General features: G+C 41.4%; 1 protein-coding gene across 1 annotated transcript; it reads right to left on the bottom strand.

Moving 5' to 3' along the window:
• Positions 1–18,712: 18,712 nt before the first annotated feature.
• LOC4326476 (benzyl alcohol O-benzoyltransferase) lies at positions 18,713–20,628 on the bottom strand. The gene has a single exon (XM_015776217.3). It carries the CDS (start codon positions 20,399–20,401, stop codon positions 19,034–19,036), a length of 1,368 nt encoding a protein of 455 aa, XP_015631703.1. The 5' UTR covers positions 20,402–20,628; the 3' UTR covers positions 18,713–19,033.
• Positions 20,629–22,202: the final 1,574 nt, after the last annotated feature.

The raw sequence follows: 22,202 nt of genomic DNA, 5'->3' as shown, positions 1-22,202 counted from the left end.
CTGACTACTCTTCAGTCTTTTCACATGTATATATATTTATATATATACTTCCTTTGTTTTTTAAATACATTACGCCGTTAAATTTTTTAGTACCACGTTTAATCATTTGTTTTATTTAAAAATTATAAATGTTATTTTTATTTATTTGGACAACTTATACTTTAACATATAATAATATGAATGGTAAAACAGTTTTCTTGAAACTCAACGCATTTTATTAAAAAACGGAGGGAGTATATGTTAGCCCCTGTGTGTATAAGTTGTATAATTGTAGTGATACATTTTCAGACTTCATAGTGTTTTGATAACAATCTATCTATCTATCTATCTATTATTATATTATTAAAGGAATAGAAAAATGAGCCTCCACGTTCGCTCTCATGGCCTAGAAATTCTCACATTAATCGGAGAAAAAGAAAAAACAGAATTCATATAGAAATACAATTTAGAAATAGCTGAAATTTGGAATTAAAAAATAAGAAATATTAGAAGAGGAGACTAGAGTCCATACAGAAATACAATTTAGAAATAGTTGAAATTCGGAATTAAAAAAATAAGGAATATTAGAAGAGGAGACTAGAGTCCATATAGAAATACAATTAGGAAATAACTGAAATTCGGAATTAAAAACAAGGAATATTAGAAGAGGAGTCTAGAGTCCATATAGAAATACAATTAGAAAATAACTAAAATTTAGAATTAAAAATAAGGAATATTAGAAGTAGAGTATAGAGTCCATATAGAAATATAATTAGGAAATAACTGAAATTAGGAATTAAAAATAAGGAATATTAGAAGTAGAGTATAGAGTCTATATAGAAATATAATTAGGAAATAACTGAAATTCGGAATTAAAAATAAGAAATATTAGAAGTAGAGTATAGAGTCTAGGTTAGAAATACAATTAGGAAATAATAGAAATTTAGAATTAAAAATAAGGAATATTAGAAGTAGAGTATAGAATCCATATAGAAATACAATTAAGAATTAAGAAAAAAAATAGAAATTCGAAATTAAAAAATAAGGAATATTAGAAGTAGAGTATAAAGTCCATATAGGAATTTAAAACTAACTAAAATTTGAAATAAACAAAATAAAATTAAAAGTAGAGTTTAGAGTCCGTATAAAAATACAATTTACAAATAAATAAAATTCGAAATTAAGAAAAACATGGGAAGAAGAGTTTAAAGTCAATATAGGAATACAATTTAGAAGTAACTGAAATTCGAAATTAAAAATTAAAGAATATTGAAAGATGAGTTTAGAGTCCACATAGAAATACAATTAGAAATAATAAAAATTCAGAAATAAAAATAAATAATATTGAAAAAAGAGCATAGAGTTTATATAGAAATATAATTTACAAAAAAATCGGAATTAAAAAAAAGAAATATTAAAAGACGAGTCTAGAGTCCATATAAGAATATTTATAATTTACAAATAACTAAAATTTGATATTAAAAATAATTAATAACTAACACGTATATAAAATACAATATGAATATTACACATTAGTAGTTTTATAAAGTTATTACAAAATTTAAAATTAGGTTGTCATTTTAATATATTTGAATAATATAATGAGAAAACAAATATGCTATTATATGAGAGAAAATATAATGATGCTAGCCGCGCAATCTGCGCGGGCCACCATGCTAGTTATATTATTAAAACAGCTTTGAAAGGAAGCACCACGTTCGCTGTGGGGCTAGAAATTCCCACATTAATCGGAGAAAAAGAAAAAAAGAAAAGGAGAGTCCAAATAGAAATACGATTTAAAAATAGCTGAAATTTAGAATTAAAAATAAGCAATATTAAAAAAGTTTCCATATAAAAACCCAATATGAGATTAATCAAAATTCGAAAAAAAATAAAATAAAATCCAAAAGTAGAAAAGGAAAAGAGAGTCCAAGTAGAAATACGATTTTAAAAATAGCTAAAATTCGGAATTAAAAATAAGCAATATTGGAAGAAGTTTCTATATAAGAACCCAATAATTAATTAAAATTCGAAATAAAAAAAATAAAATCCAAAATTAGAAAACGAAAGGAGAGTCTAAGTAGGAATACAATTTAAAAATAGCTGAAATGCGGAATTAAAAATAAGGAATATTAAAAGAAGAGTCCATATAAGAACCCAATACGAAATTAATTAAAATTCAGAATAAAATTAAAAATAAATCCGAAATTAGAAAAAGAAAATAAAAGAAGAGTTCAAGTAGGAATACAATTTAAAATTAGCTGAAATACGGAATTAAAAATAAGCAATATTGAAAGAAGAATCCATATAAGAACCCAATACGAGATTAATTAAAATTTCGAATAAAAAATAAAATAATATCCAAAATTAGAAAAATTAAAAGAGAGTTCAAGTAGGAATACAACTTTGAAACAACTGAAATCTCAATTATTATAAAAATTGAAGATGTTTTTGCCGGTACTTTTGGTACGTCATCCGTGTTTAAATTGAATCGGTTTTTAAATTCAATCGCTTTTGGAAATACATATCCGTGTTTGAGTCGGTTTTTAATTTTGTTCGTTTTTAGAAATACAGAAGGAGTCGTATAAGAAATCTCTTTAAAAAACTTGCATGCTAACTTGAGATGATCGGACCCTTAATTGCGGCTCATGATTTTGTAAAAAGAATATCCAAACAAATTCCAACAGTGAATTTAACCTTAGCTAAACCATAATAAAATTAAAATAGCCTTCACCTGTTGCAACGCACGGGCATTTTTCTAGTTGAAAATAAAAAATAAAAACATTAAAAGAACACAATACGGTATTAACTAATTTTTTTCAAAAAAAATAAATTCTAAAATTAGAAAAAAGAAAAATAAGATTTCAATTAGGAATACAATTAATAAATAAATAAAAATTGTGATAAAAATAAAGTATTGAAAAAAAATACCATCTAAAACACATGATGAGATAAAATTAAGTAACGGGCCTATAAAGGAGTAAAGTGGTGGCGGTTGATATGACATATAAAATTTGTTAATAAAACACCAAATAGAATTCTAATGACGATTAATAGGAGGGACGTCAGGCATGCCATAAAGCAAACAAGTAAAGCGGTTGCCGAGACTTCTAGAAAGTAAAAAAAAACCCATTGATAATCATATTCGATTTAGAAAATCTCAGTGACAATAAAAAGGAGAAGCAGCGGGCAGGGTGCATAAGAGTATAGTTGTAGAGCCGCCGACGGTTGATGGGACTTCTAGAAAATAAAAAATAAATTCCAGCGATAGTTATGTTTGATTTTTAGAATCACAGTGACAATAAAGAGTGGGCAGGAGACGGGCTGTAGAGGAGCACAGTGGCATCGTTTGATGGGACTTCTAAAAATTATAAAAAATAAAACTATAAGTCCAATTTTTAAAGGTTCAGAACTTTTAAAAAGTAAAAAAAAAACAACGATAATCATGTTTGATTTAAAATCTCAATGATAATAAAGAAGGGAGGCAGTGGGCGAACCGTAGAGGAGTACAATGGCAAAGCTGCTGACGGTTTGGCGGGACTTTTAGAAAGTAAAAATGAACTCAAATGATAATTATCTTTGATTTTTAAAATATTAATGACAATAAAGAGAAGAGGCAGTGAACAGGCCGTAGAGGAGTATAATGTCAATGTTCGATGGGACATCTAGAAATTATAAAAACAAAACCCAATGTGAAATAAACTCTAAAAACTATAAAATCCAATTTTTAAAGGTTCCAAGAAGAATGAATAGAAATAGTGATAGATCGAGTAAGCAAATAAAGAAGGAGATGACATAAGGGGTAGCAACTTTTGTGACTTTTAAAAACTATATAATTAGAAACACGAGGATGATAAGGTTTGGTCTTTCAAAGTCTTAAGACAATGAGGTAGCTATTTAATAAATTTTAAGTAAAATCATACTAAAAGAATATATGATTTTGTTTGGGTGCTAGCCACGCTATTGCGGAGGCCAACCAGCTAGTTTGTTATACTACTTTAAAACTCCCCCACTAACTCTACCGTTTTAAAAGTAAAAATTAAATAACATATGAGACAAAGGGTTCACATGTCAACTAGCCTTACCATTAACTTCCTATATTTTGTGGAAAGGATAAAATAAATCGTGTGGGATTAAATAGTTCACAAGTCAGAAACAAATATAAAAACAGAAACTATATGAGAGCATGAAGAGACCATGCATATAGAAAATGATGGTAATAACCATGCATATAGCCCGCACGCCGCCGTTGCTGCTCAACCCGTACCACCACACGCGGCTCTCGATCCCCTGTAGATGCTGACACCAACGCCGCTCCCCCCCCCCCCCCCCGCGTTGCCGCCTTTGCCGACGCTGACCCAGCATGCCGCCTGAGAACCCCGTGCGCCACCCACCCGCCACAGCCACCACTCGTAACCGTTGCCGCCTGTTAACAGTATAATTTGGTAAGTCCGGAGTAATCATCGGCTTAGAGTCAGCATCGGCTTCGAAGTCCTGAGATTAGCCGATGAGAGTTATCAAGTCGTCAGTTGTTAGATTCTTGCTATATTCGGTTAAGGAAATTGATCTACTAAAGGATGTTTATCCAGAAGAGACCGAGTTTAAAGAGAATGCGGCATGGCAAGTTATCTATTAATTAGGAATAGTTTGTTTTCTTTTATCTTTAGGAAAGTGTGTTTAGTGTCCGATAAGGACTTTCTGTTTTCCTTTTATCTTTAGGAGAGTTTCTTTCTTGTCCGACAAGGACTAGTATCTCCCAATGGGTATAAATATGTACACCCGAGGTCATTGTAAATTATCACATAGATCAATACAACTACTCTCGGCGCATCGCCACCCTCTTTACCGAGGTTTTACTTATCAACCGGCGGAATTTGGCACCTGACACGGGGCTGCATCGGATTTCGATCTTCGACGAAGGGGTAAGTCCTACGTTTCGCTGGCCCTGGTGAATCTATCGGCTGCATTGGTGTTGTTCAAGGCTACATCGCTTCCATCTCTTGGATCGCTCTGGTTTGGTTGATATATTTGCCTACCTGATATCTCAATTCTATATCTAGTTGCATTGTATTTAGAGAACGCATCGGTTTAGTTGGGAATGTCTCGGTTAGGTCTGATCTTCTGCCTTAGCCGATATATCTCTACAATCACAATGCTGTTATAAATAGATTTGTTATATCCATCACATTAGACAGATCTATCGGCTCATCGAGTATTAGATTATCATATACAATCTCGTGCTGCATCGGTTAGGTTCGACCTACTAGATTGTTGTTGATAATATAAGTCTTGTTAAGCCGATAGGTTCATGCTAATGTTTTATCGGGGTGCTAGCCGATAAGTTATCTAGACGTTGCATCAGCTTATAAGGATTGCATATACATATAAGTTGGACTTAGCCGATCACAACAAATGTTTCACTGTTTATCTAATCTTGTGGATTTTATGACATCGGACCTCCAGCCGATGTATGATTTAACCATCGGATCAGTGCTTGTTCTACTATATCATATTGTAGCCGATTGGTTTATACTGGATTATATTGCTATATTATATTATCATCAGCCGATTGCCTTCATATCATTATCTACATTGGACATAAAACCGATAGCTCAAAACCTTATCACTATCGGCTGGCATCGGCTATTGGCTGGAATTACTACATCGGCTTGTCAGCCGATCGGCTATTTGATCTACTGTTTACATATCTTGTCAGTTGCAGGATCAAACTGACTGGCACGCTCGCATCTCATCAACCTTTGGACCTGCACAGGAGCTAAGCAGATCTCCCAGGCCAGTGTGTGTTTTTCGTATCAACACCGCTGCCGCCAGTCACCGCTCTAGGGCTCAAGGGAGGAAGACGGGGAGGATAGAGAACATGAGGAGAGGGGTGTGAAGGGGTAGTTCAGTGGTATATCGTGTAAATACATGAAAAAAATTAAAGGGTAGTGGGTCTTTTGAAATAGAGTGGAGCAGCAAAAATTCAGTTCTACCCCTGTAGTATAATTTTGTGGAGGAGCTGTGCTAGTTGCGTTCCAAAAAATAAAGAATCTGTATAGTTTGACATAGCTCCATATCTAGATAACTTGGAGTTAAGAGTTAGAACTATGCCAAACAGAACCTAAGTCACTATGGGGCTGTTTGGTTGCTCGTATCCACGTAGCCTGGTTCATCTCCCTCATCCAGGTAGAGTTGGGCCTGGCTAAGGACATACACATGCAACTGTTTGGTTATCTGTATGAAATCAACCTCGCTATGGTCAGATGTTGTTTGATTGATTGTATTACATATACTTTTTATTGGAGATTTTGTTTGGTTGATTTAAGCTTCCCTCCTCATCCTTGCTGGGCGATGCTTTTTGCACCCACGGGTGCAGGCTCTCACACATGAGCAGGCAACCAAACATGCATCTCTCTGCTCCCACGATGCGAGCCAACCTAGATACGAGCAATCGAACACGCCCTATATATATTGACACTCCTATACAACCATCCTAACGCATCCGTTAATTTATTACTGGTGTATTCTTAGAAAAAAAATACATCCAACACTTTTAAATATGGACTAATTATTTTAACCATTAAATTATATTTGTTTTAAAGTCAACCCCTTCCTCCTAATCTCCTGCCTAAGTACGAACGTGGTGAACATGGCCAGTACCAGAGCATGATGACACGAACATGCGTACATAGGAGAAGAAGGTCAGAATCGGCAGGAGGTAATTTTGTACGTACTTTGTAAAGACTACGTACCACTAACGAAAATATTAATCCTTCCCGCCTAATTCTTAAATAAAAAATTAAATTGATATACAAACGATCGGTCCACCCTCTCGCCTTTTCATAGAAAATTTACAAATATGAATATGTCAACGATATTTTGATTAAAAAAATATCACATTAAACCATATATATTCTATCCCTTTTTTTATATTATTCTCATCCAAATTAAATACTCTTGAAAATTAGAAAAATGAAATTTGACAGCATATAATGTTCCATCAAATATTACAAGAAAATGAAATCAAAACCAATATTAACTGATAATATGTTTGCTAACGATTAATGCACGTGCAAAAATATCTGTCCCCATGGTAGGCGTAAAGTCGAGATGATTACGTAGGATCGAATAGCAAGAATTAAGCCAACCAGAGGGGGGGGGGTGAATGGTTGGTATACCCAAAAACCGAAAACTTTTAGCGGAAATAAAAGTTACCCTCGAAATCGACGGAGATCGGTCTGATCGAGATTGATCTGCCGGTCTGACCGAGTGGATGCCGCCGGTCTGACCGGTATAGATCACCCGGTCTGACCGCCGATGTCGCCTGCCGCGCCTGTCGCCGCCGCCGGTCTGACCGCCGTGCTCCCGCTGGTCTGACCGCCGCCTTGCCGTCGGTCTGACCGCTGGTGAGTCGCCGGTTGGACCGCCGAAACCCGGTGAAACACAAATCGAAGAACTCTTAAAGTGGATGACGACTTTATTACTTCTCTCTGTGTTTACAAAGTGCACCAACAGCACTCCTTACAAAAATTTTGACTAAACTCGAAACCCTAACTTAAAACTCAACTCAATTGCTCTCAAAAGCGATACCGGGAAGCCTCACGCTCACCCTCTATTTATACATGAGATAGGCAACCTAAAACCACGAACCAAACTCATACTAGGAGTCCTAAACACCTTAGGAAACCCTCTAGTACAAGAAACAAACTTTACATAACCAATCGTACCAAATTCGGACTCCTTCCAAATTCGACTCCGCATCCCATACGCACACAATAACTCTATCGTATGCCATATGGAATCTCCATCAACCACGTGCATCAACTCTAGCCTAAGTATCCCGCATGATCTCTGACCACCACGGACGTCGTCTTATCCCCAAGCCGACTCCCGGTCCATCACCACAAATACTCTCCCGAGACATCGAGTCACCTACACATGAAAAAAAACAAAGAAACCATATTCCGAGACCAAGCTATCTCCAACTTGACTCATTAGTAGCAAACAACAGTATTACATACGTATAGTATCCATCTAGAAGTCATAATCATAAAATAATCACGGATATCCAAATAAACAACCCGAAACCGAAACCGATACAGCGTCGGCCGGTCAGACCGCGGGCTGGCCGGTCCGACCGCTCGATCACCGCCGGTCTGACCGGCAACACCTGCCCGGTCTGACCGGTCACATGAAATAACAGCGATTTCCTGTATATTCACCTGTGAAATCCAATCATCTCCAAAACCACTTCGAAAATAAATTCCAAATAACAAGACCAATAATCTCCAATACCCAATTGTTCATCACAGAATAATAATAAAAACACCTTTGATTTTACAATGTCCCCCTTGATGAACACATTGGCAAACCCTTAAAAATGTTTTGATGTTTGGAAAAATAAAAACAAAAGTGGTAAAAAGCACACTTCGTACAAACAACATCTCCTTTCTCAACATGATCCCTCAAAAAGTGAAAGCGAATGTCAATGTGCTTTGTGCGTGAGTGTTGAACATGATTCTTAGCAATATTAATAGCACTTGTATTGTCACAAAAGAGAGGTACTTTCTCAAAAGTAAGACCATAATCTTTCAAAGTAAATAAAAGCCAAAGAATCTGTGAACAACAACTAGCAGCAGCAATATATTCAGATTCAGCAGTTGATTGAGCAACACTAGATTGTTTCCTAGAAGACCATGCAATCAATGATGTACCAAGAAAATGACATGTTCCACTAGTACTTTTCCTATCAATTCTACAACCACCAAAATCAGCATCGGAATATCCACTTAAGCATATAGAAGATGAAGTAGAATACCAAATTCCAAACTCAAGTGTATGATTTAAATACCTCATTATTCGCTTGACCGCTTGACGATGTGAAGCACGAGGAGAAGCTTGAAAACATGCACACAAACACACAGCAAATTGTATGTCTGGCCTAGAAGCAGTTAGATACAACAAAGATCCAATCATACTTCTATATTCCTTTTGATCAACAGCTTCACCATCTTCATCAGGATCCAACACAGCTGTAGAACTAATTGGTGTTGAAATTGGCTTGCAACTCTCCATCTTGAATCGTCTCAAAAGATCCTTCGTATACTTCATTTGATGCACAAAAGTACCTTAAGGTGTTTGCTTAATTTGCAATCCCAAAAAGTACGATAACTCACACATCATGCTCATCTCAAATTCCCTGTGCATAGTCTCAGCAAAATCTACAACCAAAGCGTGAGTTGAACAACCAAAGATGATATCATCCACATAAATCTGAACGAACAGTTGATTATCACCATGTTTAAGAACAAAAAGCGTTTTGTCAACCTTTCCCATTGTAAAACCTTTCGCAAGAAAAAAGTTCTTAAGCCTATCATACCATGCCCTAGGAGCTTGTTTCAAACCATACAAAGCTTTAGACAATCTAAAAACATGGTTAGGAAAATCAGGATTTTCAAAACCTGATGGTTGTTTGACATAAACTTCCTCCTGTATAAAACCATTTAGAAAAGCATTTTTCACATCCATTTGATATAATTTAAAACCTTTTGAAGCAGCAAAAGCCAACAAAAGTCTAATTGCTTCAATTCTAGCAACATGAGCAAAAGTTTCATCAAAATCCAAACCCTCCACCTGGGTAAAACCTTGAGCAACAATTCTAGCTTTATTTCTCACAATCAAACCATCCTCATTTTGTTTATTTTTGAAAACCCATTTGGTTCCAATAATATTATGTCCAGAAGGTGGTTCAACTAAAGCCCAAACTTTGTTTCTCTCAAAATTTTCAAGTTCTTCATGCATGGCGTTAATCCACGATTCATCAGTTAATGCATGTGACACATCTTTGGGTTTAAAAGAAGCAACAAATGCAGAATTTGCACAAACATCATGAGTCGTTACCTTAGACCTTGTAATCCGCTCACCTATATTACCAATAATTTTTTCCGGCGGATGTCGTCATTGAATGTGCAAAGGAGCAGTGACTTCTGAAGTTGATCCACGTTCTATATCAGTACTGGTCGAAGTAGTAATTTCCGGAGGACCATTTCGAACAGCATCAACAGAACCCTCAGCCGACGACCCTGCCCGGTCTGACCGCACCTCCTGTGCCAGTCTGACCGGCCTCACGCCCGGTCTGACCGGCCGAGCCGACCTCATCATCATCATCGTTGTCGTCGTCGCTCTCGTCTTCAAAAATACGACCATCCTCCCCCTGAACCTGTGACAGTGTACCTGAAATTTCGGGTCTAGTAACTGGACTAGCCTCATCAAAAAAACTTCGCAAGTCTCAACATTTTTGTTAGTCTCCAAAATAAGTACACGATAGCCACGAGTATGTGCGGGGTAACCAAGAAACAATCCATCGGTAGAACGTGCCTCAAATTTGTCCAAATTTCCAGATTTCAAGACAAAGCATTTGCAACCAAAAACACACAAATGTGAAACTTTGGGTTGATGACCAAATCGAAGTTCATAAGAAGTTTTTCCAAGTTTAGATCGCAAGAAAACTTGATTTGAAATATAACATGCAGTGTTAATAGCCTCAGCCCAAAATTTTCTAGGAGTTTTATATTCATCCAACATCGTTCTAGTCATCTCAACCAAAAACACGGTTTTTCCTTTCAACAACACCGTTTTGTTGAGGAACACGAGGAGAAGAAAATTCATGTTTAAGATCTCTTTCATTGCAAAATTGTTCAAAAGAAGCATTTTTAAACTCTCCACCATTATCACTTCGAATTCTATTCAAAGAACCAGGAAATTCAAGATTCAATCGAAGAAACAAACCACGAAAGTGTTGAAAAGCTTCGTCCTTAGTTGCCATAAAGAAAACCCAAGAATATCGAGAAAAATCATCAACAATAACCAACACATACCACTTTCCTCCAACATATTGCACTCTAGCTGGACCAACAGTGTCCATATATAATAGCTATCCCGGTGCATCCGTCATCACAGAAACAATAGGAGCATGTGAAGTAGAAACCATCTTAGCATAACGACACGGTGTACAAACCAAATCAAAGTTTAGGCAAACTACGAACAAGATCCAAACCACTTAACCTAGTGAGATGATCAAAATCAACATGTCCAAGTCTACGATGCCAAAACATCACATCTTTATCAAACTTAGCAACCAAACATTTTATCACAGGTGAAACAGGATGTTCAAAATCAGCTTTAAACACTCTTCCATATCGAGAAATATTCAGCACAAAATCACCACGAGAATCAAAAACTTTACTTCCAGTTTTCTTAAAGTGAACCTCAAACTCTTCATCAACAATTTGTGAAACCGAAAGCAAATTGTACTTTAAATCCTCAACCAAAGTTACATTTTTCAAATCAAAATTTTCATTTACCTTAACCAAACCTGTAGCGAGAACGGTACTTATAGAAGCATCACCAAAGATAATCGATTCAGTCTTGGATGCCTTTTTAAGGGAGGAGAACCAATTTTTATCACCGGTCATGTGCTGCGAACAACCGGAATCTACGATCCACACGTTCTCCTTCCTTGCCACCAAAGCCTACACACAAGCAGAAGTCGAAGCCTCAGTACTGGGGTTAGATGATAATAAAAATTTAGGAGTCCAGTACTGAGACACACGACCAGAAGATCCAATAGGCATATATCCACGAGCAAAATCAATTTTAGAATTTTCAGAAAAATTCCTCCGATGCCAGTCTGACCGTAGTACAGTGGCCGGTCTGACCGGGGGCCGGTCTGACCGCCGCTGCACCGCCGGTCTAACCGGTGTCCGGTCTGAGCGAGGCTCTGCAGCCGGTCGGACCGGTCGCCGGTCTAACCGCGGACCCACTGCGGTCTGACTGGTTTCCTCGAGGGAAAACTAGATTTTCGCCACTTTGGTTTTGCAAAAGCAATCTCTCTCTCCTTTTTCTGTTTCTGAGCTAATCTGAAACAAAAACCAACAATATGTCCATCTTTGCTAAAAAAAAACAAGTATATTTTTCACGATGATTAGACACATTGATAGCACTAGAAGACTTAGCAACAGAAGCAACAACAGGAGGTTTTGTATGCACAACATTGGATTTTGAAGAAGATGCATTCATGGTAGACATGATACCAACAGATTTAAACACAGTTTTATTAGTATCATGTTTAATCAAATTCTCACCACTTCTAGCACCAACACCTAACACAACAGGAGGATGTCTAGAATTATGAGCATAAGGATCAAAACCTAAACCATGGTTATGTGTGCTAACCTTAGATTAATCCAAAATCATGTTGAGGTTCTTTTTACCATCAGAAAATCTTTGCAAAGAATTTTTCAAATAAGAAACCTCTTTTTCCAAATTTGTACAATTTTCACAATCTACCACAACACCTTTGTTTTTACGACATTTGGGGCAAGAAAGCACTTCATTGTATTTCACAACATCTTCCATATACTCAACACGACCTAAAGCATCTTTTAGTTTCATCTTATTCAAGTTACATGTTGAGCAATCCAAAACATCATGAGGTTGTTTTAACTTTTTAGCAGAAATCATGTTAAACATCAAACTAGCATGAAAAACAATTTGATATTTTTGCAACAACTTTTTAGTTAAAAACAACTCATCCAAAGTGCGTGTGTGCAAAGCAAAACTACAAGCAAGAGAAGATCTATTTTTCAAATCATGTGCAGCATTAACATCTCTAATTTTTGAAATCTCATTCATTAAAACCTCACAATTTGAGCAATCATCATCATTAGAAATAAGAGATTTTAATCTAGCAATTTCAGATTTAAGAGATTCAATGATAAATTCCTGTTTTCTATACATCTTCTCACACTTCATATTTTTTGCACTCAAAATATTAATAGCTTCCTCAAAAGCACTTACCTCATGATCTTCATACTCAATATCCGATTCACCACGCGCCATGAAGCAAACACCGGAGATGTTCTTTCCCTTATCATCATCACCACTCTCACCATCTACATCACTTGATGGCTCAAATGCAGCATAGACTTGATCAAAAGCCCTCCTAAGATTCTCCTTGAACTTCCTCGCTTGAGATGAACCCTGCGACTTGTTGTTGCTTGTCTTCTCACCATCTTTGTCTTCTCTTTTGCCTCTCCCAAGCTTAGGACAATGCGAACGAAGATGATCAATTGAACCACATTCAAAGCAACGATTTGGACCTCCTCTTTTCCTGTTCCTGGTATTATTCATAGCTCGAGCAATACGGTTAGCAACCAAAGCCAAATCCTCCTCCTCGATTTGTTCGAGTTGATCATCGGATGTGGCATTAAAAGCAGCAAGAAAAGAAGGCATAGATGAAGAAGCATCAACATCCAAGGAAGAAGTAGAAGAAACCAAAGCAGTCGACTTAGAATCAACTTTTCAAGAAAGAACATTCATCTCATGTGTTTTCAATTTTGTCTAAAGTGAATCCAAAGTCAAAGTAGACATGTCAACAGACTCCTGAATAGATGTAACTTTCATCTCCCAAATAGACATATTAAGACCATTCAAAAAGTGACGAGAAATCTCAGATCGTGGATAATTAGTATCATAAGAAGAATCAACAGATCTAAGATCACTCAAAATTTTATTAAACCTAGAGAGATAGTCATCCAAAGCTTCTCCAGGTTTCATCTCAAATTTAATATACTCCTTTTTGAAAATATCACGACGAAGTTCTTTTATGTTATTTGTTCCTTGATGAAAGTTACTCAAAGCATTCCAAATCTCATGAGCAGTTCGAAGATGCGCAACACGATCATAATCAGAACGAGAAATACCACTCAAAAGAATGTTGCGGGCTTTGCAATTTTGTTCAAAAGCAACTTTTTCAGCAGCAGTATTAATAGCTTCAGGAATCAAATAAGGATGAGAAACTTTTCTTCAAAGATCATAATTTTCAGCCATAATGTAAGATTGCATCCTACTACACCAATGAGAAAAATCCGTTCCATTGAAAATATGAGGCTTAGTTGTAAACTTAGCAGGAGTAGCCATGGCAAAAACTCTAGATCAATAAAAATCCAAAGAAGAAAACAAGGCTCTGATACCACTTGTAGGATCGAATAGCAAGAACTAAGCCAACCAGAGGGGGGGGGGTGAATGGTTGGTATAGCCAAAAACCGAAAACTTTTAGCGGAAATAAAAGTTACCCTCGAAATCGATGGAGATCGGTCTGACCGAGATTGATCTGCCGGTCTGACCGAGTGGATGCCGCCAGTCTGACCGGTATAGATCACCCGGTCTGACCGCCGATGTCGCCTGCCGCGCCTGTCGCCGCCGCCGGTCTGACCGCCGTGCTCCCGCCGGTCTGACCGCCGCCTTACCGTCGGTCTGACCGCTGGTGAGTCGCCGGTTGGACCGTCGAAACCCGGTGAAACACAAATCGAAGAACTCTTAAAGTGGATGACGACTTTATTACTTCTCTCTATGTTTACAAAGTGCACCAACAGCACTCCTTACAAAAATTTCGACTAAACTCAAAACCCTAACTTAAAACTCAAGTCAATTGCTCTCAAAAGCGATACCGGGAAGCCTCACACTCCCCCTCTATTTATACATGAGGTAGGCAGCCTAAAGCCACGAACCAAACTCATACTAGGAGTTCTAAACACCTTAGGAAACCCTCTAGTACAAGAAACAAACTTTACATAACCAATCGTACCAAATTCGGACTCCTTCCAAATTCGACTCCGCATACGCACACAATAACTCCATCGTATGCCATATGGAATCTCCATCAACCACGTACATCAACTCTAGCCTAAGTATCCCGCATGATCTCTGACCACCACGGACGTCGTCTTATCCCCAAGCCGACTCCCGGTCCATCACCGCAAATACTCTCCCGAGACATCGAGTCACCTACACATGAAACAAACAAAGAAACCATATTCCGAGACCAAGCTATCTCCAACTTGACTTATTAGTAGCAAACAACAGTATTACATACGTATAGTATCCATATAGAAGTCATAATCATGAAATAATCACGGATATCCAAATAAACAACCCGAAACTGAAACCGACACAGCGTCGGCCGGTCAGACCGCGGGCTGGCCGGTCCGACCGCTCGATCACCGCCGGTCTGACCGGCAACACCTGCCCGGTTTGACCGGTCACATGAAATAACAGCGATGTCCTGTATATTCACCTGTGAAATCCAATCATCTCCAAAACCACTTTGAAAATAAATTCCAAATAACAAAACCAATAATCTCCAATACCCAATGTTCATCACAGAATAATAATAAAAAACACCTTTGATTTTACAGAGGAAAAAGTACGAATTACACCCCCGAACTATCGCGGTCGACCGAATTACCCCCCTGAACCACAAAACCGGACATTGCTCACCCTAAACTTTGAATACCGGACGAAATACCCCCTCGACCAAATCCAGAGCGGTTTTGGCCTACGTGGCGTACGCGTGGCATCCAGTCAGCATTTTCTCTTTTTTTTAATGGTGGGGCCCTCCTGTCATCTAACTCTCTCATCTCCCCTCTCCCCTCTTCCCCTCTCTCTTCTCTCTCTCTCGCTATTCCTCTATCCGTCGCGGGTCTTGCGGCGACATCCGTTAGGCGATGATGGCAGGCTCACGTGCGGCAGCGTTGGCGCGGTCCTGCGTGCGCGCGGCGGCCTCGCGACGGCAGCGGCTGTGTCTGCACCACGGCGTGCGCGTCCTCCCCGCGATGTGTTCTGGCGTGGCGGGCTTATCCTTGGCCAGCGCCGTCCACACCGTCCGCGCCGCTGTTCGCGGTGCCATGCACGCCGTCCGCGGCGACCACCTCCTTCCGTTGGCGGCTTCTTGCTCCCTCCTCCACTACCTGCAGCTACGGCGGAGATGGACAGAAGAATTTGTTTTTTAGAGATTTAATTAAGGACGGAAAAAATCATTTGAAAAATCAATCAGATAGTAGGGTTAATATATATCACAGGATATTCTCCTAGCTACTACTACTACATATATTTGTTCATCATGCATATATATGATCGGGCGCACATATCATAAGCAAATAAATGATCATGCGGTGCAAGTGCAAGTGCAATATAGGACGTTTAAACGAATGCAAGGAAGCAGAGAGATGCATTAACAAATTTAAACGAACGCACGAACCGCAGGAGCGAGAGCTCCGTGGCGAGCTCGAACGCGCGCGCGAACGGCGTGCACAGGGGAGGGGGGGTGCACACCGAGCGGCGGCGGGCGCGCTGGCGCGGCTGGGTAGATCAAGTCGGCGGCAGACGCGGGCGCGGGAGAGGGAACCGGCTGGCAGCGGGGAGGTGGCGACCACGATGACGGCGGATCAAGCGGCGCCGGTGACGGGAGTTTGCGGATTGAGGTCACGACGGACCGGACAGCTGCCATCGCGAGTCTCCCTTACATCCTTCTCCTCAGGTCCAACATCGAGCCGCCTCCTCGCCGTCCCCCTCCGCCGTAGCCGTCCACCTCGACCTCCTCAGCGCCGCCGCCCTCTGCCGTCGCCCACGCCAAGGCCACCGCCAACGCCGCCTTCTCCCCCGGCGCCAAGCCCGTCTCCCGCGCCAGCGCGCTGTCTTCCCGCGTCCCCTCCCGACCGCCGCCACGCGCTGCTGTGCACGCCGAGAGATAGGGAGAGAGATTGAGAGGAAGAGAGTTAGATGACAGGTGGGCCCCACCATTAAAAAAAAGAGAAAATGCTGACTGGATGCCACGCGTACGCCACGTAGGCAAAAACCGCTATGGATTGGGTCGAGGGGGATAATTCGTCCGGTATTCAAAGTTCAGGGTGAGCAATGTCCGGTTTTATGGTTCAGGGGGTAATTCGGTCGACCGCAATAGTTCGGGGGTGTAATTCGTACTTTTTCCTTTTACAGATTAGGTTTTTTATATATGCAATTCCATCTATTAAAACGCACCCAGCTGTCAAAACAATGACAATAAGTAGCGCTGATAGATGAATTTACACACAACCCGGATAGTGTTTTTTTTTTTGAATACGAGAGATATTTTATCATTTGTTATTTGAAACTCTATTGTGTATTTCACGGTATAGATATTCCTTCCATGAATATAAATAGTGAAATATGACATCTTTTAGTTTTTTTAAAAAATAATAAATAAGTAGACCGTGGGACTTCTTCCTAGTTGTAAGAAAATGAGCAAATTATTCTCACGGCATATGAACTGGCAAGGTGGATACAAATAGATAAAACAAGTTGTGTTCCGTCACAATAACTTATCTGGTCCATGCTAACCTAAACCAAAATAGAGAAAATTATGTGAGGGCGTGAGGCAGTGGCAGGGTAAGCTCCCTAAGCAGGCCGGGCGGCTGCCCGGGCTTCACACCGTGTAGCTGTTAATTCCTAGCGACCTATTATACTCCAAATTAGTGTTTAAACATCTGATGTGATAGAGAATAAAGTTTAGTCCCTGTATACAAACTACCTTTGAGCTGGATTCCCGAGCAACTTAGTTGTGGGTGCATGGCACCAAGCCTTATGAGGTTGTGTCCTACCGCTTGAAGACAGTGAATTTATTTTGAAAATATTATTATTTTAGTGGAAAATCGAAAAAATGGTGGTTGCCCAGATAATTTTTCCAAAATAGGGTCATGTCGATCTGTTGTAGTTTGACCGGACCCTATCGAATGGTGGTTGTTCGACAGGTGGAGGCTATCGAACAATGGGAGTAGCGGGCAGGGCCTGTCAAACTGCGGCTGTTCAACATGTCCCAGCCACCGTCCCTGTCGAACAATGGGCGTTCAATAGGGCCCCTTTATACCCCCCACCCCCCCCCCCACACACCCTTCGCCTGGGTTTATTTTCGGAGTAGGCGAGGACCACATCGCCACTTCCGTCGCCGGGGCACCATGTCCGTTGCATGGGAGAGAGCTGCGCGGCCGGAGAGAAAGGTGGGTGCAGGAGAGAGCAGCAACCAGAAAATTACAACGATAGTGATTTAATAATCATTTCTCATTGTTGAATGCTAAATTTTTAGCACGTTGAAGTTAGTATTAGGTTAGTACGTATTACTTTGAGGTGAGTAGCAATGCATTTTCAAGTAGTGAACTAGTGATCACTAAGTAGAAATAAAAATAGAGTATTAGTAGAAATTCATAAGGAGTGACGAATTAAGTTATTTTATGTTAGAGTAAGAACGTAACCAAAGGGTGAAGTTATTGGGTAGTAACATAGTAAGATAATTTGTCATGTTTTATTAGGTGTCATGTGATGTGGTCGTTCGTATATATTATAGCAATGCTCCTATACAAATTTGTGATAGCAGGGTGGATTGACCGTATATGCCTTTGTTTATACTAGCCTAAATGTACACTGGAGCAGTTGGTTTTGAACGACATGTTTGGGTTGTTGTATAATATGTTACTAGCGTGAATACACTGGAGCAGTTGGTGTCGAAAGACATGTTAGGGTGGTTGTATAATATGTTCCAGGTAGATGCAGCGTTGGAAAAAATTATCATAAAAGTTGTGTGCTAGTAAGAGGAGAATATGGATGGCAGGGGAGAGTAGTAGATCTTGCATCTACCAGAAGTTGGAGAAAATTTGTGGCTAAAGTAAGGAGAATGGGTATAGTCTGGTAATACTGGTGTAGAAGAAAACATATGTTTTTGGAATCAGATAGACAAACATATGGAGGTGAAACAAACTCCAATGGAGGTTGCGCAACACAATAATGTTTGCTGGAGCAGTCAAAGTGAAGCTCCAGAAGAGGTTATTGTGACGATAAAGGTCATTGCGTGTGACAGTAATTATTTAGAACGACGATGAAATGGAATCACCTTTGGTAACTGAATATGTACAATAGAAACACATAATTCATGTTAATTTGCTAGGTCCTGACCAACTAAAACCCTACTTAAAAAATATTTAGCGGAACAGATCTCATAACATTAGCAATTGAAGAGCTTTTCCTTCGATCATTAAGCTTTTCCCGTGCATAGAATAGTCTAGTAGTAAAAGTTAAAAGTATTTTTGGGTTACCACCCGTACGTCCCTAACGTACAGATGAATTATTGTGTGGTAGCATGCAGGTGTGCAGTACGTAGCTAGTGGGGTCATTGAGTATATATGACCTAAGTGTTGAGAAAGCTCTCCAGCTCAGCCGAGAACCTCCCCATGACGAGCGATGGCAATGAAACAACGGCACCCACGACATTGCTGCTGCCCTTGACGTTGACCAGCAAGCTCACCGTGGGAAGCGCCCGAGCTGGGCCGCCGTACACCGGGTCGCCCCACCCAAAATCCACGCGGTCGAACCCCACGCGTCGGACGTCGGTAACGACGAAGAGGTTGGTCCTGGCTAAACGCGGGCGCCGCCGCAGAACCAGACATTCGGCCGTGGATCGCACGTACTCGGCGGTGACGGCCGCCTTCGCCTCCTGCACCAGCCTCACCACGTCTCCCAGCGTGCAACCGCGGAGCAGCTCCCCGGCGGTCATCACCACCGTGGGGTACGCGCATGTGTTGCCGTAGTAGCCGGATGGTAGGCCCAGCGCGGCGATCCTGCTGAAGCCAACGACGGCGACGAGGCGCACCTCCTCGTCCGCCGGGACCTCCAGCGCCGCAGTGCGAGCGCGCCAGAGGAACGCCGCGAGGACCTCGAAGCTCGTCGCCGTGCTGCTGCCGCCGCGGAGGCGGTGCTCGGGGTGTGGCAGTAGTGCTTCCTCCTTAAGCGCGGCGATGTCGGTGGAGCTGAACAGGAAGGATCGAACGATGTTGTCGGCCTCCCTGCCGCCTCCAGGGAGGATGTCGATCATGTCGTACTCGCGATGTGGGAACGCCGGCGCCGGAGGGCTGCGTGCATCGAGCAGCTCACGCGACCATGTCGCGTGGACGGCCGGCGCAGGGAGGCCACCGGCGATGTCGGCGACGGCGTTGAGGAACTGGACGATACCCATAGCATCGCACACGCTGTGGTTGACGGCGGTCCCCACGATGAAGCCACCACAGAGGAGGCGTGTCACCTGGATTCCCACCAGCGGGCAGCTGAGCACGCTGCCTCCTCGGCCTGATGATCGCACGTCGGGGACGAGCTGATCCACGCAGGGGAATGACGGCCTGAGCCCGTGACCACCAGCGGCGGCGGCCTCCATCTCTTCCAGCCGGACGTCCGCGTCCGCCTCCACGAACACCACCCCCTCGCCGCTGCAGTCGATCACCAGCTTCCGTCCTTCCACCTCTCTCAGCCTGCCGGCGAGCGGGTAGTAGTGCACCAGCGCCCGCGACAGCGCCGCGCGGATGATGCCCGACGGGTCATTGTCGCGGACACATGGCGCCGGAGGCTGACCACCACGGTATACGAGGAGGCCGGGAACGTGGTAGCGCAGGGACTCTTGGTCGTCGATATCGGAGAGGCGCTTGGTTTCGCACGGTGTCGAAACCGATGGGCCGACGAGTACCGCCTCGCGGCGGTGCACGGTGAAGGACAGTTCCATGGCCATCGACCGTCGTTACGTTAGTGCGTTACTCAACTCACAACACATGCATGGCAGTGGGTTTTATACATGGACTGTCTATAGATCATTTGACACAAAATCCCCTTACAAATCTTGTAAATTTTGGACCACCCGATTGCTTTAAGATTCGTGCAGACAACTAAACCCTAAAAATCCTCTCTCCTCTCCCGATTCCTCACGCCGCCGCTCCTCAGCGCTTCCCCCCCCCTCCACCTCCGCCACCGCCCCAGCACGCCGCCGCCCGGTCTCACCAGCTGGCCGAAAAGTGTCAACAGCGCCGGCGAGCCCCCCCTCCCCCCCCCCCCCCGCAGCCCCCTTCCCCTCCCTTTCCCCCTCCCTCTCCTCTCCTTTGCCTCAAGCCGCAGGCGACGAGCTGTTCGTCGTCTTCCCTGTCGCCGGCGGCGGGGCGCCACCACTGGCCGCCTCCTCCTACCACTCTTTCCGCTTTGCCCCCGCCGCCTGTACCGGCCCGTTGCCCGCTCCCGACCCCGCGGCTTCAGCGACGCCACCGCCGCCTCGCTGCCCGGCCAATCCGCCACCACCGCCGGGCTGCTGCCTCCCATGGCCATCTCTTTAAAGACGGCGAACTCCCCCCTCTTCCCCCTCCCCTCCCCCCTCCAAGCCCCACCCCACCCCGGGTCCATAATTCATCGGCCCTTTGCCGGTGTGTGTGTGTGTATATCTGTATATATATATATATATATATATATATATATATATATATATATATATATATATATATATATATATATATGTGTGTGTGTGTGTGTGTGTGTGTGTGTGTGTGTGTGTGTGTGTGTGTGTGTGTGTGTGTGTGTGTATTCATGATATCCTATAATAATTAAGAACCTTTGCAAGATATCAGTGTTAAGGAGGTAGATTCCCTCAAAGTCGACTTTATATCAACCACATGCGATGGTGCTTGGTGTGCCTACATTAAGTCTCCTGAGATTTTAATTCTAAACTTGTCGTATGTCAAGTACAAATGGACTAACACATGTGAAGTATGTACGCTAACATATGGGACTCCATGCGTACCATTTGAAAAAACAGAAATATAATACTTAATGTATGTACATCAAACTTGTCGTATGTCAAGTACAAATGGACTAACATATGTCAAGTATGTACACTAACAAGAATATAATAATAAAAATGAAGAGGATTCGGACGAATAGTGGTCATATCATATCTTAAACCATATTTTTTAAGCGGGTGCATATAGTGTACAGATGCGGATTGTTTCGGATGTCGGAAATAGTGCAGAGTCTGTTAGGAAACGGATTAAATTTATCGGATATTACGTGCGTATAAAATCAATACAACATCAAGTTAGCAAGCAAGGAACAATAATATAATAATCAATAAACAACCCATCATAATAATTATGTGTTTAAGTGCTAAACAATATGAATACATCATGTCCATAATATAAAAATACAGCTACACAAGGGTGACATGAGACAGTAAAAGCCTCGGACTGAGAAATCTATGTTAATTGATGAATTAGGCTATTGGATGGACCAACTTATGTTATATGCAATAGATAGAGTGGTTACATGTTTTGATAATTTCGGATTATCTGGCAAACGACCTATCGGATAATTTGATAGAAAGGTCGGATAATCCGCATCCGCCGGATTTTAGAGATACCGTATCCTCATCTGCGTCTGCATCATACTATCCACATCTACATGCATATCCGCCGGATTTCTGAAACCCCATACCATATTCTTATTTCGAACGGATTCAAAGCGGATCAGATCAGATCGGATCGGATATTACC

Source organism: Oryza sativa, chromosome 1 (assembly GCF_034140825.1).
Source record: "Oryza sativa Japonica Group chromosome 1, ASM3414082v1".
Lineage (NCBI taxonomy): Eukaryota > Viridiplantae > Streptophyta > Magnoliopsida > Poales > Poaceae > Oryza > Oryza sativa.
This window is presented reverse-complemented; position numbering and strand designations above follow the sequence as displayed.

What these genes read in the sequence shown, in the direction of transcription:
- LOC4326476 (XM_015776217.3), bottom strand. Translation starts at nt 20,401, where the DNA reads ATGGCCATGGAACTGTCCTTCACCGTGCACCGCCGCGAGGCGGTACTC.